A 14123-nucleotide genomic window follows, 5' to 3' on the forward strand; every position below is an offset into this window, starting at 1 on the left:
TTGAGATTAAAAGGTTTCAAAATAACTTCAGAAACTCAATGCCTTTTGAAAATTCATTTGAAAATTCCCCCCATATTCAATATTCAAAGAGCCACCGTCTATATACAGCAGGATATGTCCAGTATTTCTGCTGTAATTATAACAAAGCTGTTTGTTTTTATTTTTTTATTAATTTGCTGAATTAAAAAACATTGTTAATTAATTTGATAAATTAAATACATTAACCACGACTCATTTTGTGAATCCAGAACTATGTTCTTCAATAGAAATTATAGTTATTGAGGGGAAATTAAAAGAAAAGTGATTTAGGTTTACACTGTGATTTTATGTGATTATTTTATTTTAGATTATTTGAATATTTAATAATGATTTATTAATTTATTAATTAACTTTTTAGGCCCCCGGTTGAGAACCACTTCTAACCAGTTCTAAATGCAATGCATTTGCAAAGCACAATTATTTCGTGTCACAAACAAAACACTAAAATACTCTGCTGAAGAAAGGTTTTGATCATACCCTGGTAAGAGTGGCATGGAATGAGAAAAGGTGATGTTGTGTATGCAGCTGGCCACTAGGTGGCAGGATGTATCCACATTTTACACAAGCAGCGTGTATATGAAATAATGGATTTTTTGTCAAGCCAAGATTCATAAAATTCTCTTTTATCTGAACCGAAGGAACATTAACACCTAACAAACTTTGTAGGGCAGCAGGCAGATCAATCAACCCACTTTGCTTTTAACACTCAAATCAATACATAATCACTCGTAAATTTGAGCTGGGAATACGGGGCTTTTGATTTTCACCTGAAGACAACACGCAGCTACAGTATGTGAGAAAAGAGCTAAATGTGAGCGCTGATATCAGTTAAATGAGTGAGTGTGAATTCTTTTTACTCACATGAAACTTTCATGTAGGTCTGCAGTCGCAGTGATCCGATTAAAAGAGCTGCATGTGGTCAGTCATCACAGGAGGTCGTTAGCAGCATGTGTTGACAAAGAGGTAGGTTTATTGAATTAGTCAACGGATCTGTGTCCATCTATGCAGGCAATCTAGAACTCATAGCAACTTCAAGCTTAAAATTCAACTCCTGCTCAAATAAACCAAAATCAAAAAGTTTGTTTATTATCGATTCCACTGAACCAAATGGTCACTTTTGTATTTTCTTCTTGATAACTTAAAACTTAAAGGGATAGTTCAACCAAAAATGAAAATTTTTAACTGACAATTCTGTCAATCGTTCCAACCCTGTAAGACCTCCGTTCATCTTTGGAACACAAATTAATATGTTTAAAGCAATCCGAGAGCTTTCTGATCCTGCAGAGACAGCAAGGGTACTACCACGTTCAAAACACAGAAACGTAGTAAAGACATTGTTAATATAGGCCTGTGACATCAGTGGTCATTTTATGAAGCTACAAGAATACTTTTTGAATGTGGTAGTTATTCCGTTGCTGTCTGTGGAGGGTCAGAAAGCTCTTGGATTTCATCAAAAATATAATAATTTGTGTTTCAAAGGTCCTACGGTCCGAAGGTCTTACGGGTCTGGAATGACATGAGGGTAATTAATGACAGCATTTTCATTTTTGGATGAAATAACATTTTAAGCAACTTACACAATACATCATGAAATAGCCTAATGTTACAAGGAAAACATTTCTGAAATGAAGAAAAGACACTTTTGTGGACGTTTTCTTTTATTTAAAAATATAGCAGTTATAGCCTTGAAAAGGCTGGCAAGCATGAATATGTACATGATGAACATAAGGGCCTTTCGCACCGCTTTAGTTCCAGAACTAAATGGACAGTACTAAAGTACTGGGACGATTTTGCGCGAACTATTTCCCAGTACTATTTAAAGGGTTGCATTCGCACCGACAGTGTGTACTAAGAAGTGACGTAAGCCGGTCGACAGCGTCGTCATTTGTGCGTGGCGTTCAACAACAGAAACAAAGAACAACATTAACTACAGGAGGATGGAGGACGCTGTGATTGGAGCTGTGTTTTTGTTGTGTCTCGCGGGTTTCACAATAATGGACATGGAAAGTCGACGTATACGTAAAGCGATTGAAAGAACGGAAAGGAGGACTAAGAATCTCCAACGACAACTGGCAGTGCTACATTTGCTACAAGTGCCTGCACTTCAGCGTCCGTCCATCTATCGCTGTTCTCCATACTTGCGAAATAAGTTGACACAATGTTTACAGTATGTTTACACGGCATTTAAATCATGGCGGGTGAGGGCGTTTTCGTATGCGTTTGGCCAATCAATGTCTACTTATGTCACGATTAGTACCAGTTGTGCTGGTTAGACCCTGCTCCGGAGTAGGAGCTAATTTGGTTCTCGAAAAAGGCAGTCTGGTACTAAAATCACTCTCAGTTCCGGCGGTGCGAAAATGCCAAAAAGTGGGTAGTTCCACAATTAGTTCTGGTACTATGAAAAGGTTCCTGCGGTGCGAAAGGCCCTAAAGAAATTGTAGCAAAGATAGGCGAGACAAACGGCACTATTATCACATAGAGTGAAAACATGAAGATAAACTTCGCTAAATCCACCTCACACACAGCCACACAATTTCAGATATAAACAGACTTCTCTCTTTTTACTTGTTTTTGTCTTGCTAAATTTAAAATGGACTGCTAGCACAAGGCTATGCAAATAAAACAGAATGCTAACCTCATGTCTTTTCCTCTCTCCCTGAGGCTCATCTTGAAGCAAATTAGGTAAATTCTTACTAAGCATTTCTGTCTACAGTAATCAAAACAAGATGGATCGTTTGGCCCATATCTGAAATTAAGGCAAAACCTAATTCATTCACCATGTTAAATGATATTCAAAAGTCAGGCTTAATAGGCAGTACATGCTAGATTAGATTTGGCACTTTTTTGCTTAAGGCTGACGTGACCCAAGTGTGAAGCAGCTGAGAATTCCCGGTAAATCTCGTCTTACTGTTGTCTTGACGTCGAAGACATGTCTTCACAGTGCCTGATCTTTAATAGAGACCGTAAGCTTGCAGACTACTGCAGTTAATTCACACATGAAGGTCTGCAGTAATAAAGGCCTCATTTTAGTCATGATCATCTGCTATACTGTATGTAGACATATATATGCCAGGAGCCATGTCACCCTGCAGCCCAAGACTGGTTGCCCACTGAAGCTAAGCAGGGTTGAGCCTGGTCAGTACCTGGATGGGAGACCTAGGTTGCTGCTGGAAGAGGTGTTAGTGAGGCCAGCAGGGGGGCTCACCCTTTGGGCTTATTCACAATAACGTTTAAAAGAAAGGGTTTACTTGCCATCCCCATATCTGCTGATTGGCTTCTCCTCTCCACCAATAAGCTGGTGTGTGGTGGGCGTTCTGGCGCAATATGGCTGCCGTCGCATCATCCAGGTGGATGCTGCACACTGGTGGTGGTTGAGGAGATTACCCCTTCTATGTAAAGCGCTTTGAGTGCCCAGAAAAGCATAATGTAAGGAATTATTATTATTATTATTATTATATGTACACAATGAAAAAGTCAAAAGATCAAACGGAATCAATGAATTTTAGTGTCTTTGCTCAACAGTGTATTAAAGCACCCCAGTGAATTTACTGAGGAGAAATACCAGTGCAATAATTTGCTAATGTCAGAGTTAACACAATTAATAAAACTGACATGTTCATGTTTACTAGAAGACATGACTTAACACAAATGACTTTTTAGTTGTACTTGACATGACACATATTGTTTAACCAATGGTTTAAATGTTTCAATGACAGCTACAATCAAACTGATCAAAAAATCCAGCAATAAACAGCAGTAGTTCCCCTCGCACGCCATGAAGTGCAGGAAGGAAGTGGTGAGATATGCAAGATATTGAGCAAACAACTACTATGCAAAACACGTACAGACTGAAAAATGAGATCTGATGGAGGGACACCTGTTGCCACTCTTCCCAAAAGTGGACTATGATCAGTCTCTGGAGAGGTTCTCAAACATCCACCACCTTCAAATCATCAGCATTCGAGCTCAGACCAGCGCAGTGTGTAATCAGCTGCACAAGGACGTTTCCTGAGCTTCTGAACCACAGTAGCTCTTAAAATGACAGTTTTACCGGATGCATGACTGAATTATATGTAATCTAGAGATAAAGTATTTGTAGGGCTTTGACAATGCTACCCCAAGAATGTGTATGATAAAACATTTGGATCATCTCATATGAGCTCTCTCCTAACACAATGTTACTTTTCTGACAATGGCAGAGTGCTGATATTAACTTAGAAAATATATTGTACCTTTATGCAGAGGGCCACTGAACAAATCATATGATTTACTACGCTAGTGCTCTAAATCAAAAGAACCATTATATTTAGGCACCAAGTCATGGGCAGGGTTCCCACATCTTTTGACCAATGAATTTACATGACCATTCTAGTTGCTTGTGATTACCAGGTAAGGATTTTTTTTAACAATTTCATTGAGAACACAAAACGCAATTTTTCACAAACAAAGTATTTTAAAGCTGAGAATAACTTGGAAAAAAATCCATGACCTTTACATTTTAAAAAATTCCCTGATATTTCCAGCTTACAACTGTGGGAACCCCGCATGGGACTATGGGAAAATGGCTTAAAACAGCATCTGCTTGCGCAATCTGTTTTCGGTTTTGGTGATGTATGTATCCCCTATGCATGTCTTTCCTTTAGCAGAGCTATCAGAGTAGCAGGTCTCTTTTGGACACATTTTCAACACCATCTGGCTGCTCATCTTAGCATGGGTCAGTAGTGTGACAGATGGCTTTGGTGTCTGAGCTAAAGCAGTCTCCCCAACTTATCTCTACAGGGACACAGGAACCTGAAGCATCTGTCCAGCTTTGACGTGCTTACATCTACACCGCATTTCTCCTCTTTACACAATGTCAAATTCTAGTCTGAGATATTTATCTCTCCATCCTCAGAAAGGTTTGCTGATTGTAGGGTTTCATACTCGAATCTCATCATCCTCATCTTCCATGAAGGAGGAGAAGGCTGGTTCATTGTCTGGGTTGCAGATGTTGTCGGTAACTCCAATATCTTCCTCGTAAGGCCCACTGGTTGGTTTCTCCTCCAAGGCAGCTGAACCGGAGCTGGAAACTGAGCAGCTGTCGAGGTGATGCAGGCGTTTGTGGTGTGGTTCTGGGGTGCTGGTGCCTTCACTCTGTATCTCCAAGTCAACAGAGCTGGGAGCCCTCATGGGACCCTCACTGTGAGCGACTAACCCCTCTAGTTCCTCTTCTTTCACAACAACCTCCCTCATTTCCTCATCCATTTCCACTCCTCCCGGGTTGCAGTGAAGAGGAGATGCATGTCCCTCACTGCTCTTGCCTTCTTCAAACCCCTGGTCATCGTCTTCCTTCTCCATGACCCCCAGGATGTCCCCCAGCATCGAGGGCCCAAGATCAACATGGAATGACATCACAGATTCAGCTTTCTTCAATCCTCCCCCGTTGTAAGATGGGGAAGGTCGCAAGTCGGTCAACACCCCAAAATGCTTCTCATGTAGCTCCAAGTCCAATGCTTCAACAGAGGCCCCATTGGAGGAGCTAGAGGTCAAGCTCTTGAGCACCCTCTTGTCTCCCTCCGGTCCTTCTTCATTGTTCAGAAAGGGCAAGGACATGGCATTCTTCACAAATGTAGGTGACTCGCTGGGAGGAAAGAGGGTATTGTCTCGCTGGTCTACTCTGGTGACCGACTGAGAGCGCTTGCTGCTCCGGAAGGTACGAGACAGCAGTCCCGGTTTTGGAGAGCGAGGATAGGTGTGGCCTTCTTGGGATGGCTCTCCAGATCGAGTGCTGAGGAAAGAGGTGTCTCCGAAAGCTTCCCCGCTGCGCCCGACATGCATGGTGTGCCGGAAGTCACCCAAGGGAGCGCTGATCATCTCGGTAGTGAGGTCCATACGAGATCGCCGTTTGGTCTGAGACCCCGACACCAGCTGCTTTAAGATGGGCATCTTGGTTTGCACAACTCACAAACCCAGTTGCGTTTGACTGGTGCTGTTGTGGTTTCAAGAATAAGTGGTTTTCTTCTAACAAGTCCTAAAAGGTTCCTGGTTCAACCAGATTTTGCTCAGATTCAGCCCGACTCTGTCCAGTCTTGATGGCCGTCACTTCAGTTGCCAAACAGGAGATAATCTGTAATTGGGAACAAACAAGATTAAAATTAAATTTTATAGTCAACTGGAGATGACATTTTGACTCTAAGCATAACCACAGTGCAAAGCCAAGAAGTTAAGTTAATTATAGTGCTGTGTTGTTTGACTTCCTGGGTGCCAGATCAATACAGACAGAAGATATTGGCAGTCCAGGCAGAACACAGGCAGTTCCAGGATGTCTTATCAATCCGTCTGGCCAGAATACCAGCAGAAGCTGCAGTGTCATTCTTTTCCCTGAGCTAAACTGCAGACGTGTTTGTGGCATTTAGATGAGGTAAGGGTCAGGATTCTTGTGATCAGGCAGCTGGTGTTTCAATCATTAAAAGATAAGCAGAGACTGATAAAAGAACTTAGTGGAGAGTTTAAATACTTAGTGAAATACTTATGGTGTCATGAGTAATATCCTTATAAGATGAATTTCATGAAACCTGCCACAAACTATATTTTACCCCAAAATGAAAAAGGAAATTATATTTTTACACAATGTTATTGGGATCATTAAAGGTGACTTATGAAAATCTGACTTTTTCTTTGATAAGTGCTATAATAGGGTCTCCGGTGCATCTACCAACCCAGAAAATGTGAAAAAGAACAACCCAGTAAATTGTTTTTGGTAAGCCTTTCTTTGCAAGTTTGTGAAAAAATTAGTCACTCAGATTTCGCTCCCCCGTGACGTGGTAAGGGGATCTTATTATAATATTACCGCCCCTTTATCTGCAAGTTTCCACCCATGGCACTGCCATTATGTTTTCGCAAGCGACAAACGGTGTGTTTCGGCATGGCGAAAGTTCAATCAAGGCATGCTAACTGTTCTGTCTTTGGCTGCACTCACGAGCACAGAACACTATTTGGAGTCCCAGCCTCAGAGGAGACAAGAGGGCAGTGGATTTATTTATTTATTTACTGAATATTACGCTGCTGCCACACAGATCTAATATAAACATGCAATTTCTTTCCCAGCTGTTTCAAAGACATAACTGACTGTTTTTGTAACTTGTGTGTTTTTAACGTAAATTTGTGTGTATTTGACAGTTTAAGCGCAATAATACATGAAAGAAAAGTATTCACATGCCGTGTGACAGCCACTTTCTGTGCGCTTGCTTCGGATGTGTGCGATCAGAAAACCGTATATCAGAAGTTTAAATTAATATGTCCCCTTTAACAATTTTACGACTTTTGTGAAATAGGAAATTCTCAATAAATAAATGGGAATTAACTAAAAACATGTTAATGATACAAGAATACACAAGTACATCGTCACAGATTGTGACCAGCTGCCAATGATACTTAGTCTGCAATATCATCTCATCAAACACCATTGCTCTGCAGTAGAGATAAGACTGTTTAGCAAGTGACAGCTACTTCCTCTGTAATCATCCATGACTGTATAAATGGCAAAGACAGAGGGACATGGTAAGCCATGACCCTATTGATGGCTCGGGGTAACTCTAAACTTAACCTCTACTCTCTGAACGAAGTAGCTCATCAGGGACAACCACAATTAACATCAAATTAAGCGTGAACACATTTACACAGACAAACAAGTGCAAACCTCAGACTCGAAACACCACAACAAGGTCTGACGCTCACCTCACTTTGAAAGAATAAAATGCTTACCCTCACCGGAGAGTCTTGTGGCATTATTCCCAGGTCTGTAAATTAACACTAAGTGTGAGAGATGGGCCAAATGCTTGGCAGGCAACAAGTTTTTCCTGTCACTGATCTACTGTAATATTCATGCAGTCTTTTCTTTGAAAACGAACAGCAAGAGGTGCCCAACCAACTCATGACCTCTTTCTGGCTGAATCTTCCTCTACCAGCTTCGTCTGCACTTCCTCAATGTCCTTACCTGCCTGTGTCTATATAGCAACACCCCTCCACACACAAACAGATGTTAGCGTTTCCTGTCAGCATGCATGCATTTTGCTCCTTTTAGTATTAACCAAGCTTTTTCTCTCAAACTGTACAGTTCGCTGATCAAAATATATATGCATGGTCAATGACTAAATTAAAAACCTAAATTATCCACAATGATTTTTATCAATTATGCACAACCTCAATGACTAGAATAGTATTATCACTCTCTTTGGCATTAAAGATGAATTACACAGCGCAAATTACATACCATGTCTCAGAACCACTGAATATCAGAAATCACTGGTTAAATAAAGGATAATGAACATCTTCTATTGTGTCTTCTATTAGAGACTGACTGAACACATGCAGCCAGCACCCTCGCTGAAGGCAAAAGAGAGAGCGCGGATAAGGCTCAGGCTCAGCCAATGAGAGAAGGAGTCCTGCTGCTCTCCGCTGCACACACCCGTTTCCATGACATCATTTCATGGATGCTCTGAGTAGGGGACGACGAGCCCACCTGAAAACAAAGCAAGCCTTTGCATGGCCTCCAAAATGATGCCCAGGAAAACAGGGCGACAATGTCAATATATGTCAATATTAGTATCGTTTCTTTACTGTAAATTAATCAAGTTTTAATGCCTTAGCTTAAAATAATTACATTTAGCTATTTAAATGACACTTTTATTCAAGACTTATGAAGCATTTCATCATTCAAGAGCTAGTAATATATCTGCTGTTGCCAGGTTTGTAGACTAGTCCAGAAGCAAGAAATACAGAGAGAAAAAAAGAACGAGAGAACAATAAATTATTTAAATCCGAATCATGTAAATTCTAAAATGTCTAATGTAAACGATGTAGAAAAACAAAACAAAACAAAAAACAGTATATATTTATCATACACTACAGTACTGTTCAAAAGTTTGGGGTAAGGTCGGCGCCGATAGCCTTGTGGCCAGCTTGCTGACATATAGTGTGCTATTGCGTTACGGGTTTGAATCCTGAGTTTGAATCCCGGCTTGAGGACCATTCCTGATTCCACCCTCCCACCTCTCTCTCCCATTTCGCTTCATGTCACTTCTACAACTGTCCTACACTGTCCAAAAGTAAATTTAAAAAAGTATAAGTAAAATTCAGTAAAAAAAAAAAAAAATGATTTCTTTGACATAAATCTCTCATGCAAGGCTGGATTTACTTGATCAAAAATACAGTAAAAACTGTAATATTGTAAAATATTATTACAATTTAAAATAAATGTTTTCTATTTAAATATATTTTAAAATGTAATTTATTCCCGTGATACAAAGCAAAATTTTCAGCATCATTACTCAGAAATCAGAAATCATGATTTCAGAAATCATTCTAATATGCTGATTTGCTGCTCAAGAAACATTATTATTATTATTATTATCATCATCAATGTTGGAAACAGTTGTGCTGCTCAATATTTTTGTGGATTCGTGATAGATTTTTTTAGGATTTTTTGATGAATAGAAATAGAAAACAGCATTTATTTGAAAAAAAAATGTTTAAAGTTTTTTTTTTATTAATTTAAAATCTTTACAGTCACTTTTGAACAATTTAATGCATCATTCATTTCTGATGCAAGTATTAATTTCTTTGAAAAAAGCCCCCAGTATGTATGAACTTTTTGTATATATTTTGTATATATTGATCATAACTAACTAACTAAACATATATCTACTAGTCCAAACTCATAAGCACAGATAAATCATGCTAGCCATAGTAGGTTACCACTTACCACTTGTGTGTTAGTTCAGACCACTGCCGATGCAATTGGATAGCTTCTGCTTAAAGTTGTTGTTTTATAGAAACAGCTACAATGTTTTCCCCCCACCACAACCAAGAAAAAAAAAAACTTTAAATATAATGATTATCATTTCCCAAAAGGGGCAGAGTCGGTTTTTGTCCACTAATTTGAAAATAACCTAAATAGAATTTTCTAAATAGAAATATGGAAGTCTAATAAGACTAACAAATTGTTTCCCATAAAAAGGGCACAAACAGAAGGCCAAAAGGGGACCGTGAGTAATCAATATGCAAAATTATTCAGTTAGGGACACAAATTACAATGCAGAACAACAGTTCACAGCATTCTGGACAAAGACAGCATTGTTTATATGAGGTGTTGCTACTGGGTGGCATGAGCTGGAAGAAAAACAAGCAGTAGATGAAAGATGTGAAGCCCTAAATCCCCTAAATGTGAACACAATCACAAGACTAGCTAAGCAAGCTCGATTTTGTGTGTTATTATTACATGAAATGTACTGAATTACTGAAATGTAACATATTCATTGTTCAAGTATTCACATAGTTGTATGTTTCTGGCACAGCACTTCTATATAGACACACTGTAGTCTTAATTCGTCCAATAGTGTCCTACCATGCTCTATTAGCACATATTGCGGGAAAGGCTAATGACCTTTGGTTAACAGCAGTTCATGTGCATCTCCGGACCAGTTTATCAAACGCTTCTGGTCGGGAGAAGCTTTATTTATAGACGTGCAAATATGAAGTACGGGGAGCATGGGAAGGCAGCGTGGGAAACAACAGGCCTCTGAAGGGGTGAGTGACTTTCCAAATACCCTTACAACGTCTGTGATAGTAATGTAGTTCATAGGGAGCAGTTGGACTTCCTCTGTACAGACTAAACACACCTCCCTCTCTCCCACTATCAGCTCCTCCTTCTCTACATCCCTGCGACCCTATACATACTAACCTCTGACCCCTGTGTGAGTTTAGGAGGTTTAGCAAATCTCATAGAAAAAAACATATGTGTGAGTGCACACATAATGCACTCGGGATGACTTCGGTTTTAACAAGCATCTCAGAGCGAGCAACAAAACCTGATTTGGAAAGTCAGAGACTGTTTGAATATTGCATCTCAGAGATTTTGTATTTCAAAAAGTGTGTATTTCTGCCCCACTAGCAGCAAATCAGAAATGCAAACTGTAGGTTGACCCTTCACATTATAATATAATATAATATAATTTCTGTTTCTGTTGAGAGTACGCAGTGCGCAACTTGGCAGCCGCTTCTCTTCACCTTCGCTTTCTCTTTGCCTGTTTTTGTCGTGAAATTGCTTGGTTTGTCTACTTTTTGTTTTTTGTGAACATTTCCATCTTCACTTATCGATCTCCGGACTGGATTTATAATAAAAGTTTTGAACTGCCCTCTTAATTATAATACTAATTAATAATTCATTACATTTATATAGCGCTTTCTAGGCACTCAAAGCGCTAGCAGACAAGAGATGTGTTGTAGACTCAACTCACCAGTGTGCTCGGTTTAACGTCTCATCCGAAGGACGGTGCTTGTTGACAGTATAGTGTCCCCATCACTATACTGGGGCACTAGGACCCACACAGACCACAGGGTGAGCACCCCTGCTGGCCTCACTAACACCTCTTCCAGCAGCAACCTAGATTTCCCAAGAGGTCTCCCATCCAGGTACTGACCAGGCTCATCCCTGCTTAGCTTCAGTGGGCAACCAGTCTTGGGCTGCAGGGTGATATGGCATGGCTCTTTGATGTTAACTTGCCACACGCCACACGCCTCACACCCCAGTGAGCCCTCTCCCCCGATCGATGGTGTGTTTGTACCGCTTGACAGTGTCAGTGAGTGAGTCTCCACTTTCTCATTGATTCGTCGTGCCTGGTATTGTCTATCGTTTGTCTCGGGTTTGGCTAATGTGGTGCTACGCGGCCACACTTCACGGCGCTTCACGAGCTCTCGGCCCGGATCTAACTCTGTGGGTTCGTTCTGGGCACTGCCGGTGAGTGGGTTTCCACCTTCTCGCCGTGCTGCGCCCTGTGTACCACTGTCTGGCCTGGCTAACGTGGGCCAGTGTTGTGTGTCCTGTGTATCCTTGTGGTGAGTGTTGTGCTTTGAGTCATGTATGGAATATTTTTCTCAAATAAATCTTTTTTTAAAAATTAGACTGATGGCTTCTTGTGTTTTTTTTGCTATCCTTGCTGTTTTCCATTCAAATGGAATTTTGTTACACTTCGGCGCAGTTGCGTCGTTTGACCTGTTTTTCCCGGCTGGATCCCACCACATATGGACTGTGTAAAACTATTGGAATTGCTCGTTGGCCCCGCTATATTCATCGCTCACCAAAACGACTCCTGAACAGCTCTTCGCCTGCTTCTATCCCCTCTATCTGGTCTCATAGATTAAGCACATGTAAGTCGTCCTCTACGTATATACATCGTGGAGTTTGTTTATCATCGCTAAGGCCACTAGAAAAGACCAGAGATGACACCGTGCTTAACAAGAATGTGCAGCGATGTGGTAATTTTGCCCTACTCAACACTCGGTCTTTAACTGGGAAAGGAACATTTCTTCGGGACTTCATCTCTGACAATAACTGTGATATGCTGATGCTCACAGAAACCTGGCATGCATCTAATGACTTTGTTGAACTTAATCTGCTTTCTCCTCCTGGTTTCAGTACTCTGACTAAGCCCCGAATTAGAGGCAGGGGTGGGGGCCTGGAGGTGGTCGATCGCCAGAGTATTCATATTGAGCCGTCTCCTTTCCATGAGGTGACATCAGTTGAATATTTGCCATTTAAAATCACTAGTCACTCTTCACTGCTCGTAATACTTGTGTATCGTCCTCCTAAAATGAACATGCAATTTCTGTCAGACTTGTGTGAATTGCTGACAATTGCTTCTACAGCTATGCTATTGCTAGGGAATTTCAATATTCATGTTGATACTGATACTGTTCATGCTCTTGAGTTCATGTCTGTCCTTGATTGTTTTAATCTGCAGCAACATATTGATTTTCCAACTCATGTACATGGGCATACACTGGATTTGGTTTGCTCTACTGGTATCGACATTACTGCCTTAAAAGGCTCTGATCATAAACTGATTAAATTTTCTTGTAATTTTTACATTCCAAAACCTGTTGTTAAATCCTTGATTGATTATCGTGCATGGAAGTTGGTTGATCCTCTGTCATTTTCTGCTGCACTCAGTGATTCTCCACTCTCTGACTGTTGCAGTCTTTCCAGTGCTGAAGACATTCTTAATGTCTATGATGAAAGTATTTCTACTATTTTGAATCATTTTGCTCCCTTAAAATCTAGACAGGTCCCTTCCTCGTGCACTTCTCCTTGGTTCAACACTGAGCTTAGGGCAATGAAAACCAAGGGCTGCCGGCTGGAAAGGCTTTATAAGAAAACTGGCCTTACCGTTCACTCATTGGTATATATTGAACTAGGGGTGTGCAATATATATCGTCTGCAATAATAACAATCGTAATTGTTGTTTTAACGATGTGCGATTTGACATTATCGAGTATTTTGCAAAAACCATTCAAAACATCCCTACAGAGCGCACGCATACATTACGTGAAGTCTAGACTAGTGCGTGTGCGCATTTAGAGTGCGTTCTTTCACTGCATGATTCAGTCTATTAAAATGCATTTAGAATGATCACAAATCCAAGACATGATGGCAGAAAATGTATATATTTATACCACTTCATATAGTTATTCAATTTCACACGAAGAGTGCCGTGTTTCTCCAAAAATTACAATGATTACAAATGTGACATTGAATTCAATAAACAATAAGTTAATTAAGAGACTTACATTTTAGACACCATATTGCTTGTTTTTGCTCTATTTCGCCAACAAAAATCATCCCGAATACAGCCACAGCGCTGTTGTGTGTCTCTGAGCAACATGACGGTGTTTCGTTCCTGAATGAATCAACCGTTTAAATGATTCGGTAAGCTGAAGATTACTGCGGTCACTCCAGTTCTTAAAAAGCATGGTCTCGGACCTTCTTCCCTAAGTAGCTATAGGCCTATTTCGAACTTATCTTTTCTCTCCAAGATATTAGAAAAAGTTGTTGCCTCCCAATTACAGGCCTTCTTAACAGCACACAACCTCTACGAGCCCTTCCAGTCTGGCTTTCGTCCATTACACAGTACTGAAACGGAACCGGTTAAGGTTCTTAATGATCTCCTTCTAGCTTGTGATTCTGGCGCTCTTAGCACTCTCCTTCTGTTAGACCTCAGCTCAGCTTTTGACACTGTTTGTCATGAGATACTCCTCTCACGGCTTTC

The 14123-nt window shown here is 40.4% G+C and overlaps 1 protein-coding gene across 2 annotated transcripts; it reads right to left on the minus strand.

Annotated features, from left to right (window-relative positions):
• Positions 1-3430: 3430 nt before the first annotated feature.
• LOC107711229 (cdc42 effector protein 4-like) lies at positions 3431-14101 on the minus strand. 2 transcript variants are annotated; one of them, XM_016516173.1, is made up of 2 exons: positions 14091-14101; positions 3431-6145 (listed from the first exon to the last, which is right to left on the minus strand). In XM_016516173.1, exon 2 carries the CDS (start codon positions 5962-5964, stop codon positions 4957-4959), a length of 1008 nt encoding a protein of 335 aa, XP_016371659.1. In that variant the 5' UTR covers positions 5965-6145; positions 14091-14101; the 3' UTR covers positions 3431-4956. The 2 variants fall into 2 exon arrangements, with proteins under 2 accessions (XP_016371659.1, XP_016371660.1); XM_016516174.1 differs by lacking the exon at positions 14091-14101 and adding an exon at positions 7783-7869.
• Positions 14102-14123: the final 22 nt, after the last annotated feature.

This window comes from Sinocyclocheilus rhinocerous, unplaced genomic scaffold, assembly GCF_001515625.1.
Source record: "Sinocyclocheilus rhinocerous isolate Xijiao unplaced genomic scaffold, SAMN03320098_v1.1 scaffold115, whole genome shotgun sequence".
NCBI lineage: Eukaryota > Metazoa > Chordata > Actinopteri > Cypriniformes > Cyprinidae > Sinocyclocheilus > Sinocyclocheilus rhinocerous.

Bases quoted from the DNA above. Each gene is read 5' to 3' on its own strand.
- LOC107711229 (XM_016516173.1), bottom strand. From the start codon at position 5,964: ATGCCCATCTTAAAGCAGCTGGTGTCGGGGTCTCAGACCAAACGGCGA.